We start from the raw sequence: 13,496 nt of genomic DNA, 5'->3' as shown, positions 1-13,496 counted from the left end.
TTAAAAAATATTTTTCCAATCTTGTGTTTGTTTGGAAATAAACTATACGTAACTATGGACACATAAGAACAGGTTCCTTTTAACGTCAACATAACATTGGTGATATCCATACGACTTTAAAAGAGTTTTGGGTAGACTAACTGTTTCGCTAGCTATGTAATCATTTTTAAATAGTACGTAACTATCAACAAGTTTAGAAGTATGTTTATAAAGCAGGCTGATCTAGTTGGAGTACCACTTGGTCGCCCTGACTTTATGTTATTAATATATAGAATGCATCTCATTTACAACACTCCTTCTTGTGTGTTTATCATCTGATAGTCGTGTTAATTATATCAGAGTTATAAAGTAAACAGGGCATGGAGTCAAACTTATGAATTCTGTGTCAGTAAACAAACAGACAAATTTAAATGCGTCAAAATGTGTTTTTTAAACACTTTATAAAATACCCTGTATGTGAGTAACACTGCTCCACATTTGATGATGGCATCAGATCGGGTACTACAGTGTGTACATGTGGTTCGGGAACTCTCCATATCATCTGCTACCACATTCTGAGGATTCACGATGTCTGACTTTCTGTTTCTTTATTCTTTCCTGTTATTACCTTATCAACTTTGAGTTAATTTTGTTTCCTCGCGTGTTACCATGCACACATTATCATTACATGTGAGCATAAATATGTATTGTATACGGTTAATAATAATGGGATTAGTTATCCTCCCCCAATATGACGACTTCCTTTATCATTGTGCTCACTGAAGAGTGCTTCCAATAAACCCAGAAAAATATGTTTTAGAAAGAACAGTAAAAAAGACTGATATTTAATAAACTTTTACAATATAATTTGATTACCCACTGTTTAAAAAACGTAGTTAATTAAATATAAAAACGAATGCACGTATGGGTTTATACGTCTCTATCAACAACCACAGGTGCTGGTCAAATTTTCACATGCAAGGTATTTCGATTATAAATTCGTTATACAATTATTCATGTGCATTTCAATTTAGATTTAATTACAATATAAGTTCAGTTCTTCCCTTTCTGTTTATTAAATTGATGTCAAATTACCATAAATTAAAGCTCCGGCGCAGTGTATAAATATAGAATTACAGCTATCTGGGATACACACGGAAGCATTAGTTAAATCGCATGAGGAATTGCACTAAAGGCCAAGTGTAAATATCATTCCTTACATATGTACATGTACAGTAGGTATACCGTAAGTGGTTCAGAATAGGCTCCTCCCTTGTATCGACTTGTTGTCCTACTGTAAGTTGTTAGGGGTAATTGTCTGGTAGTTGACTCCGCCTCCTGTGGGAGTGGCTGTACGCTGAACACTATGCTGAGGTAATGGTCTGACGGACAAGGTGTCACCGAGCGTGCTTTATTATGTCAATAATCGAGTCTTCATTTACATGATAAAGTGTGAAGAGGATTTAATGTACATCCCACTGATCAACAGGCTGGTACGGTGTTTACTCCACGGGACATCTTCACTAACATCACACAGCACCCACGGGACACTGGCCCGAGGGACGGCAAAATGGCCGACGCCCAGGTGTGTCTTTCGTCCCCTCTATTACGGTGAGTCCCCAGCGTCGGATTTTTTCTAAAGCAAAAAGATACATATGATGTTATTGACATATACAGTGTGTATTTTAAGGTATCATCTGCTCCATCATTGACATATATACTGTAAAATGTCTAATAACTGTGTCAGTATTTATATATAGGGGTGTATACAATCAATCATTAATGCGATAACGTTGTTAAAAACAAATATATACAATTTGTACAGGTAATGTGGTAAAGAATATCTACTATAATATCTAAACTATTAATTCCAAGGCTCGTTGTTACATAAACAATACAATTAATTATAGCGGTGGAAATCTTCTTTGATTTGATTTAACACTCTTTCACAATAACTATCGTATTTGAAATGACGTTGGGCGTTGTTGTATAAATCACAGACTCAACGATTTGCATGGATCAATTACGCGATTTTGCAAACAACTTTTCTAGCATGAAGATCAATACCTTCTTTTTCGATACCAAATATGTTAGTTTTTGAAAACGTTTTGTAATAAAACATAATGGTCTATAATTCAACCAGATAGAATTAAGTTTTCAGACTACATTACTGAGGGAGTAACAAGATATGAAAACACATTATAAAATGGTCCATTTTTAATGTTTGTTTGTAGTGTTAGCAAAGCAGGCAAAAGGTGATATATGTGTACGTCTTGTTGCTATGTAAAAATAGTTGTTATCTAATTGTGTTTTATAAAATATTTCCGGGTCCTTTGACCATGTTCTTTCGGTAAAATGATAATCTGAATGAATTCCTAATTGCTTTTTCAAATAATACAGCTCCTCATTTGCATCACGTAACGTTAATAGTTCAAACCAGTTGTCAGGTGCAGAAAATTCTGTTTCTCAATATTGAATGTTTTTATAATTATTGAAATTCATAATGAACCAGAGTGTGTTTGTATTCAGCATGATTTTACGAACACCAGCAATATATAAATGCTTGCTCATTGTTTTTATTTCATAATAACATATTTCATCTATTTCATTTCTAATGGTCATTGCTATTATTGCGGTATCTGTCTCACATTATATATAAAACAAGTCTTAATTACATTTTTAATTATAACAACTTGAAAATACATTCTTCTGATTCGTCGATATGACATCATTTATATGTTAGATTTTTAATAAAGTACTTTGTATAACCTAACATGTCACCATGACATACCATTCGAATACCGAGGTTGAAACATCCCATTGTATTGTTAACATATCATACATACCTACTTAGAGCGAATGGGGTAGTATGACGGAGTTTACCAGGAAGGTTACCCGTCGTGGGCCGTACTAATATATGGTGCACCTGTTGTGTGTAGGAGAACATCGCAACCACAACACGCCACCTGGCAGTGGCAACATTGCAGTATAATGTACCAGTACCTTCCACACGGAAGATAAACTTTCGGTGACATAAGGCCTATCCTAAGAGGGATCTGACCTACACTCAGTGATATGATAGTTTCTCTTTGTAAAATTGATAGCGTTTATGAGTGAGGACAAACGTATAACTGGTGTGTTTTTAATCAGTGATGAGAATTTTATACAGGTCATACAGTTAGGCGTCCTAATATCTAATAGACACGAAAGGATAAACACCCGACACATAAGTTAGGCGTTCTAATGAAATACTATACACGGAACACTTGTATCACGCTTAATCAACTTAATTATATGTCCAGATAAATTTTGATATTTTTAACTTTCTAAATCTATCCTGCAGCTGATTTTATAATATATATGAGTTTATATGATTTTATTTTTGATTTCTCTAATGGTCGCCGCATATATAAAAGGTTGTTTTGGCCCTAAATGGCCATGGCCGTCGATGGCCAGTTAAACGCAACAAACAAAATAGTTTAATAAAGGTAATATGACCAAGGAAGATAATATTACCCCTTTTGGTGTGGACCAGCAGTCCCCCGTGGTGTCACGTAATCTGTTGGATAGAAATCCTTGTTTAATAATGAAGTACCGGTTGGAACCATCAGACGTTGTTAATAGGTAACGTTTAGGCACATATCCTGTTCTGCTGTATTCTAACTAGATTTCGCAAGACTTCAGACATGGATTTTCATTTCTTTGACCTTCACAACCATTAATTTAGCCTTAATTCACACAACAAAATACAAATACAAAACCAAAAAAACAATGAGGCATAGTAAAAACGTTCTGCTTTGATTTGCTACATTTTCTTTGGTTGCTTAATTCGCATTGTAGCAACTTTTAAATCTCAACGCGGTAAATTCTGTTGGTGGGCTCAGTCCCCGAGGTTGGCTGTAGCCTTGTAACTAGTCTTTATTCTGGTAAAATGTACATGGAACTCTATGATATCTAAACTATTAATTTCAATGCTTGTTGTTACACAAACAATACAATCAATTGAATAGGTGGACATCTTCTTTGATTTGATTTAATACTCATAAACATTTCTATTTGATAATACGTTGGGCGTTGTAAAAATCACAGAATTCCCGAGGTTGGCTGTAGGCTTGTAGCTAGTATTTATTCCGACGAGATATTCATGGAACTCTAGTTAAAGTATAAAATATCTTCTGTAGCCCGACATTGTCAAATATAACGTAATACGGAGTTTTATATGATCTTTCCCCTTATTGCCGTATGAAAACATTTGTATCGGAAGACTGTAGGCTTTGATTCCTATTCTTTGTACCTTGAGAATCGATGAAAGGTCCTACATTGGTATAATGGCCATATGGTACAGGAGCAATGTTTAGTATTTTATGTTGATTTGTAATTTTACATTTTGAATTCTTGTTTCATTTCTTCATATCACTAATTATTATTTACGTCTTAAGATGGATGACCCTTCTTCCGGTCATCATTCCCCGAGGTCGGTCACAACCTTGTAGCTGGAAATTATGCTAACAAGGTGAACATGAAATATTAAGTATACACGTAACTTGTCTAACGTAGCCAGCCATTGGTAATGTTTCGAAGGATTCTATAGTAATAAATAGAAATATAGGCATTTTTTCTCTGTTTTGCTCGACTTGAACATTTGACATACAGTTATCCTGAATTTCTATTAGTTTTTTTGACATTTTATACTGCATACAAGTCTTCTTGTTCTTTACGACTTATAATTAATTATAATTCGAGGTTCATATATACCGCTGTATCACAACCTAGTTCGTAGGTCGTCTCAAAGCGGTTCACAAATTATTATATTCATATATATCATTGGTCAATTTCTGGTTGATATACGACAAATGCTGTTGCTCTATGTCTATTGCCTTCGAAGTTTGTTGTAGTTTTATAATTGGAATTTATCCTGGCACTGCTAAACAGAATACTAGTTTGACAAATATTGTGAATTCGGTGACGTAAAAGGGTTTCATATGCATCTTTGTCCAGTTTCTTTAATTCTACATATATTTCTTTAATTCTACATATATTTCTTTAATTCTACATATATTTCTTTAATTCTACATATGTTTCTTTAATTCTTAATATGTTTCAATAAGATTTGGTTTTTTGTTCTTTTGACCTTTAAAATCACTGCTGAAAAGTTGATGAACGGAAAAGCCATATGATGCAGTACAAATTGTGTTTGGGTATGTGCATCAGCGTACTAAATACCTAAATGATTCCTTACTTTGTAGTTCTAGTAAATATTTTACGTAACAAAGTGATTGGCTCTTCTGATTGACTATCAGTCCATTGAGGCATGTTGTATATGAAATAATAATTATAGCTTATCTTTTGCAGCCAAACGTTGCACGAACATAAAGTAACTAAAGGACAAATGTTTATTAACGGGATGTTTATGCAAAATGATCTTTGATTAAGGAATGTTTTAACATTATCGATATACAGCAATATAGTCAGACACACATTTTAACAATTCAAGAAACCATCATATGAAATATTGATAGGAATTAAAATATATATAAATGAATATACTAAAATTTAGCCGCCTGTTTCACTAACATTGATGCACCATAGAAATGCTCTGTCGGCACGCAAAACGTTACGTAAAGCCATCTTCACAATCCGAAGGTTACACTTTTGATCCACAGCTGCTGATCTGTGATGTCAAAAGCAGAACTCTTGAATTCAACGATGAGTTATTGTAGGATGTTTGTGTTTTTTTCGAACGAACACGATAAATTTGAGGAAATCGAGAAGACGGTTATAATACAAAAATGAACATATTGTAATAAGATAGCAGTTCTAAGACAACACAAAGCTGTTCTTTGTGCACATAACGTACACCAGGTCAGCTGATGTGGCAAATATAAGTATTACTAGCAGACAGGTGAACCTGATACGGTTGAAACATAGGCCGATGATTCTGCTATAATCCAACGTGAAAGTTTTATACCTAAAAACTACAACTATATCAGGTATGCGGAAACCGTGTAGGTACAAGGATCCTTATGATATTTTTACAGTGTATTTAGCTTTAGATATGTCTGCTTAGTCAGATATTTGTCTAATATATACTGTAAGATGGAATATTTTCGCCCAGTCAAACTGGATATAGATTGTTGACTTAATCTTTGTTCGTTTAATAAATAGGAAAGTAAACAATAACTATATAAGCTCAGATTTGTCTATTTCTCATCGTGGATATAGTTTGTTGTCTTAATCTTTGTTCGTTTAATAAATAGTACCAGTAAACAATTTCTATATGAGCCCAGGTTTGTCTATTTCACATCGTAAATATAGTTTGTTGTCTTCGTCTGTGTTCGTTTAATAAATAGTACAAGTAAACAATTACTATATAAGCCCAGGTTTGTCTATTTCACATCGTGAATATAGTTTGTTGTCTTAATTTTCCCTCGTTTACTGTATAAGTCCATGTTAGCCCACTTACGACAGGGATCATTCACTCGTTTGACCTTTTGTACCAATGATGAGTCGTAAAAAACCTAATTATCACGTGGACAGTAACATCTACAAGCACATGCTATTAAGGTGTGCTTCCGTCATTGATATTTCTAGTGATTATATGTCTTACACATAAAAGAAGCTTTCTGATGGAGCATATCTCAACATCGACATCCAAGACTTCATTAATAGTCGGTTTCCCCGGGACATTTATATAGTATATAATCTAGATAGGGTATAATCTACATAGTGTATTTATCAATTTCATTTTTGGTAATTAGATATCGAACTATATTCTCTTGCAAAAAATTACATCTTTCACACTATATCACAGATATCAAAAGTGATATTTGTCACAGTGTGAAAATATCGGTTTAGGTATTGACAAATCAGAACCATACTTTTTTATTCTTCTCATGCAAAGCCACATATTTTCTGTTCAGGTACAGATGAAGCAATGGTAGAATAAGTGGTAACTTTTAGTATGTCTTACCAAACAGAAAACTGTAGAATTGTGTTAACAAGCTCATTAAAAATGGCATGCAACGTTGTTTTTAAGCGTGACGGCACTAGAATATGGCACCAGAAATGAAGCTATTACCACCTGTTTTGAAGCAGTAACATTTTCGTCGTTGAAGATTATTTTCAAATTTAATAGATAGAACAATGGTTTTCCGTTTAACACGATATATATTTCAATCATATGACAGAAAATACCGAATTGTTTACTTGTGTTTCGCATTCGTGAAAAGTATCGATATCTGCCATACTCATGAAATACTAAGTAGATATGTCATATCCAACAGGACATGTCCAAACATTCTCTATATAGCATACATAGTATAAAGTCTATTTAAACCTCCAAGACGTTTATAAACCAGTAACTAAGACATAGTTTCCGAGATAATTGAGAAGATACTATATCAGTAATTATCTCGTAAAATACACAGGAAAAACAAATAAAAGCATGTAAGTTGATTTAGGGGCGCGGGAGAAAAATAAACCTTTGAAGAATATCAAACCAGCTATCTAATCTAACACAAGCCGCTAACATGCACAGACACCACCAGGTATTCTGACGGTACACGATGGCCATTTAATGATATATCAGAATATTCTCGATTTACATAATAATGGTGAGGAACGGTAAGATATTTCTCGCGAATGTCGTTCCAATGTGCTATAAAATGCTGATTTCACACATACAAAGACATACACTTAGATATAATTACAGTGTTGAGGGTATGTAGGTGTGACCATCGCGTCTAGTGTCGGGTGGAGTTTGACCCATCAGTGGACAAATTACAAAGCTCGGAGTCCCTCCGCGAGCTTCTGATGGGACTACTTCAGCAAACATAGTCACATGTTCTACATAATGATTACAGCATCCAAATATTTAATAGAGACGTGTCACATTTCAATCAGCGACTGTCAAAGGGGAAGTGGGGTGCTTTGTGTGGGGACTACATTATACCGATGACAGGGAGCTGTGATGCGGTCGTAAAGTGACGTCACTAGCCAAAACAAAACTGTGCGAGTATTTAACGGCCTACAATCTAACTATAAGCTTTAGAGACCGTCATTTTATAGTGTGATAGAACAGGTAGAATTACAGAGGAAATAAACATGAAACACGGTACCAAAATAATAGTAAATAATTAAAAGGATTTAAAATGCGGGTAGGACCCAGATCCGTATAACAGGTATTTGTGCGCGATCCAGAGGGGGCTGTAAAATGCCCCGGTGTCCGGGTCTGTCAAAGGATTGTATGACAAGCGGCTCATGTATCATTACCCTTGGCTGGGAAACCGTATTGGAATCATGTCGATTGTGGGTTTAGGATTTTATTTGATCTCATAAAATATGAAATAATTTATACAGAAGATAAAAGACATGCTGTCCCTAAAATCCACGAGTTCTGATAGTCTTTAATAATGCAATAGGCTTACGCTTGACAGGCACGTCACAGGATAATAAACAGTGTTTACGATCATGACTGAGCTTCGATGGAGACCTCCGATTTGTCGTTCGTCAGAGCGAGGCTGGGTGATGGAGGAGATCTTTTCTTTATGCAATACACAGATTAGTTCGATAATTGGAAAACTCCCGATGGTTACATCAATATAATTGTCTTATAAATCCATTCGAGTGCTCTCTCGACGGCAGAGTAAATGGTCCGTATCTTTGACAAATTAGTAATTTATATGGAATCATACAGACTGATACAAACAAATGACCATCGTAACCACTTGGCCGTAATTATGTGGTATTAGACATGAGCACGACTGGTTCTACTTTGATGTCCCACTCCCGTACTTCCTTCAGCGGTCCCAGATCGTGCATTACCGTGCGTAACAGTGCACGTGTTTAACATGTCTCGGTCAGTAAGGACCCGGTAATGGGCCCATCGAGGCACGTGCTGCTCACGTGGAACCTTAAAGCCGATCGAGTGTAGACCAGAAACAATTAAATACGCATAATATGTACAAAGATATCTCCGGGAGCTGAGCAGGTCAATACAAAGACCAGATATAATGATGTAACATTGATCGGATATGTAACAATAACTACAATGCCAAATAATACTGTGAACGCCCGATTCATACGTAGCTGGATTAAACTAATTTCACATCGCTTTGAAATAGCATACGTGTATTTCTTTAACGTAAACAGTTTTACAATTCTAGATACAAGTTTTGAACTTATATAAATGTGTTTCCTCTTTTTCACAGTTGAAGAAGGAAACAGATTTATACTAGTAACTCACTCACTTGTTTTTGTTTTGAAAAATAAAACCCTCCTATGGACTTAGATTGAATGATAAAGAGAGTCATGACCTCTCATTAATTGTTGAAAAGGCATCATCTGTTGAATAGTTTCTTACGACAAATGATATTCTTTTTGACATAAAAACTACTTGATGTCTTAGTAACTATGGGTTTTCAGTCGTTCATTTATTTTAATCTTAATTCTTACTTCTTAACTTATCATATGTCTCTATCATAGGCTTTCGGTTAATTTATAATTGGCATAGAATTTTACCAATGGCTGATTGCGTAGTTTTTGTATATATGCTTTAATGCTTCTGAATCTTGCAACATCAGTACCATTTTATATGTCGTTTCAGACCGATCCCCGTGTATGGACAGAGAGAGACTACCTCCCCCCGGATCCCAAGTCTTCCTCTCCCGCCCTGGGTGTCCACGGATGCTGGACTTAGCCTTGTAAGATCTTGTCCTCTAACGGCATTCATGGCAGTTCAGAATCACCTCAGACAGCCGGGATTCCATACAGCCCTTCATTCGGAGGACGATAAATTACTGGACAATCGGACAAACGTGCGTGATCCGGTCACAACTTCAAACAAGCAGTACCCGGATGTTGTCACCTCATCAACGTATCCATTTACGTTACAACCCTTGCTGCTACGAAACCGAGGGCAACTGATATCACAATTTAATGTCAGCCGTAAGTTGTTCCCATGTCCGGAGTGCAGATACACAACAGACAGGAGAAACAATCTCAAAAGACATATGCTCACAATGCACAGACGTTGTTCAAAACTCATGGAATGTTGTGGTGTACTTTTCACCACCAAAGCCTCGCTGCGGGAACATTCCATGATATTTCATTACCATGGATACACTTGTTTTTACTGTGGACGTCGTTTCTGCCGGAAGGCACTCCTGAAGCGCCACCTGTCGGTCCACAATGGACAGAAAGATTATGTGTGTCCAGTATGTGATTACGCCACAAGTCACAAAAGTAACTTGGAACGTCACAGGAAAATTCACGTTCGAAATGATGACATGTCCTCACCAGGTGGGGACTGCAAGGAGGGAAAGTGTGATTACTCACATATTTCAGAAACCGGAAGTGACACGGGTTTAACAGACGAATCAGCCATGTTGTCAGACTGTTCCGACGATGAAGAGATCGATGTTAGTTAAGTCACGTGTTCACGTGTAATTCAAGGCTCATGGGAAGTTGCAATATTGGTATCTGTCGTAGCGTAAGGACTGGGATATTGTTAAGTGCTTACAATCCGTACACACGTAGTGTTGTCATTCTAGATTTGAGTGTTTTGTTGTTATAATATACATAATAAAGCCTGCTTTCCTGTTGATTTATTCTTTTGTGATATGTTGATAATTAAATTATGCAAAAAAAAAAAAAATCATCATACTGAAATTTAAGATGGACATGACTACCGCTGAATCGACCGACCGTGTCGTTGTACAAAGTAATGCATGTTTTGTGTTCTAGAGAGAGTAAACACCCGTATATTACTAAACGTCATGTGATGTGTACCAGTTTAGCTTATTAATTGTACTGCCACCAAGTTTTACGTGATTATAACTATTTACAATCAATTAAGTCCAGTTTTACGTGACTTATACGAACCGAATTAAGAACATTCTAAATATCTTCATCATTGTATCCACAGATTAGTTATTACGTGATACGTCCTATTATAAGGATACAGCATGGTGAATCTTACGACAGTGATACAGCGAGTTTTATTATATACCTGGTGAATCTTACGATATTGATACAGCCAGTCTAATAAAATACCTGGTGCATCTTACTATTGTAATTTATCCAGTTTTCTTACATATCTGATGAGTTTTAATATAGCGATACAGCCGGTTTTATCACAAACCTTGTGAACCTTACCATGGGGATACAGCCAGTTTTGTAACATGTCTTGCTAATCTTACTGTAGCGAAACAGCTAGTTTTGTTACATGCCTTGTGAATCTTACTGTAGGGATACAGCTAGTTTTGTTACATGCCTTGTGAATCTAACTGTAGGGATACAGCTAGTTTTGTTACATGCCTTGTGAATCTTACTGTAGGGATACAGCTAGTTTTGTTACATGCCTTGTGAATTTTAGACTAGAATTCATCGGTTGTTATCATATCAACAAGTAATAGCAGGAATTGGTTCTGAATATTTTAACGTCATTTTAACCTTTAAGTACTGTAAGAAATTTTTTGCGTCTTTGACGTAGTTTTGTTCTTCATTGTTTGTTCGGTTCAAGGTTTTAGAACGCAAATCAAAAATTATAAAGGGATGATAATAAGTAATGATTAGCAGAAAATGTATCGTCCATTTATAACAATATGTTGTACTGTCTAAGTATACTGCATGTTGTCTTAAACTATCGAGAAAAAAACCGATAAACCTTTTAATTGTGAAGCATCATCATGGCACGACCTTTTGACTATGAGGAATGATAACTTATAATTTTACAAGATGAGCATTCAAAAACATTTTTTAACCCTGAAACATTTTTGCTATTTGTACATTGAAAAAAAACCCACCAATGATAGAATGCAGACAGAGGTGGGCGTATAGAGGTAGGAAGAGATACAATTGTAGGTCCAGCCAACTTACCCTTATTTTGTTGTCCAAACTTTCGATAACCATTATGCTATTTGTTTGAACTTTGTTGCTGAATATCAAATAATTTGTCGGGCGTAAGATAATACATATAAACAAATACATATAAACGAATACCGACAACAAGTCAACAAAACATCTGCATTATTTCTACAGCATATACATTACGTGCTCCAACGGAGCAGGTATTGAAACTGATATGTATTACTGTAATACAGTCTTATTGTTTTCGTATAGTAGCTAAGAGTACACGTCTATTCAGTTTTTTTATCTATGAATTTATTTTATTCATTTGTTCGATGAAAGAAATTTATATTAAACATGTACTAATTTCACGAAAATCACGAATGCTACTTTTTTTTTTTTTTTTTGCATCTGCATGCTTACCTAGTTAATAAGTGGACATATTATCCGTTGACTTGATTACTTGTTTAAATTATTTTGAAAGTAGTTTGGAAATGTTATCAGTCAACTCGCCTGTGCCAAATACATTCTGATTCATGTTTTCATATTTTAAAAGGATTTACGATGTTATTTTATTTTCTGTTTGTGTGTCATCAGGTCCTATTATGATTTTGTTCGTTTCGACTGTGCAAAACTAAAGAAAGCTCAAGAATATTGTAAACAGTCATATTGTAGATAAATCATTTTACGATATATGTTCATTTAATTTAATATATTTACATTTGCATGGCACTGTCACTATATAGCCTATTTGAAAGATGTGTCTTTGATGGGACTTTAATTACCATGCAGCACGAGACACAATGCTTAGCATATCAATACAACACTAACGGGAACTACAATATCCAATGTAAATAAACATGACGGCTGCTGAAATATCGCTGGGCATGGTGAGACATGAAAATGTCATTGTAAATTTATGTGCAAAATAAAAAATAAAATAAGAAAAATATTTGTATTACAACAAAAACAAGACCAAGGTCTGCAATATCGTACAAACTGCACATCGGTTGAAATCACCAATGCCGGCATTGGAAACAATTTTAACGCTCATGCAATTTATCAGAATTATCGTCTGTTGCACTGCACTGATAAACAGGGGTTCGTTACAAATGTCGGAAATACACATATTCTATAGACCTACTGACACATATGTTGCAGACCATTATGTTGTTTGCGCGCAAAGCTGTGTCATTCAAATAAATCATAAATACCATACACAAACAATTCAATGCTTAAATAACAAACCTGTAGAAATGAATTGATGGTTTACACTTTACGTACAAGTATTCAGGACAGGCATCAACCCCCTATAGTGTACATTGATGAAGAGGAAACAGAGTTTTCTACTAAAAACTGCGAATATGTGGAATAACTTACCGGAAAATGTAGTTTGTGCTAATGTAGTTTGTGCTGTTTAAAAAATGAATTGGATAAACACCGGTAAAACATTGATTTGTTATATAACGTCAAAGCTAGTTTATGAACTGTACTGTCATTACAATACATTTTTTTTTAATTACAATTATCGTGTATTATCTCTGGTGTAGAGATATGAAATCCTGTACCAGAAATATATCATTAAAAATGATTAAATATCATCAAATTAACACATAAAGTTGTAGACGAGTAAACATGACATGATTACAGAAAGGTACAGTACATAAAAA

General features: G+C 35.1%; 1 protein-coding gene across 1 annotated transcript; it reads left to right on the top strand.

The window, feature by feature from the left end:
* Positions 1 to 1,163: 1,163 nt before the first annotated feature.
* On the top strand, positions 1,164 to 10,582 carry LOC110463661 (zinc finger protein 845-like). Its single transcript, XM_021518456.1, has 2 exons — positions 1,164 to 1,590; positions 9,584 to 10,582. The coding sequence occupies exons 1-2, from the start codon at positions 1,550 to 1,552 to the stop codon at positions 10,404 to 10,406; spliced, it is 864 nt and encodes a 287-aa protein (XP_021374131.1). The 5' UTR covers positions 1,164 to 1,549; the 3' UTR covers positions 10,407 to 10,582.
* Positions 10,583 to 13,496: the final 2,914 nt, after the last annotated feature.

Source organism: Mizuhopecten yessoensis, unplaced genomic scaffold, assembly GCF_002113885.1.
Source record: "Mizuhopecten yessoensis strain PY_sf001 unplaced genomic scaffold, ASM211388v2 scaffold10919, whole genome shotgun sequence".
NCBI classification, from domain to species: Eukaryota; Metazoa; Mollusca; class Bivalvia; order Pectinida; family Pectinidae; genus Mizuhopecten; species Mizuhopecten yessoensis.
This window is presented reverse-complemented; position numbering and strand designations above follow the sequence as displayed.

What these genes read in the sequence shown, in the direction of transcription:
- LOC110463661 (XM_021518456.1), top strand. Translation starts at nt 1,550, where the DNA reads ATGGCCGACGCCCAGGTGTGTCTTTCGTCCCCTCTATTACG. An exon ending in CTTTCGTCCCCTCTATTACG is followed by an intron (nt 1,591 to 9,583) that starts GTGAGTCCCCAG and finishes ATGTCGTTTCAG; the next exon opens with ACCGATCCCCGTGTATGGAC.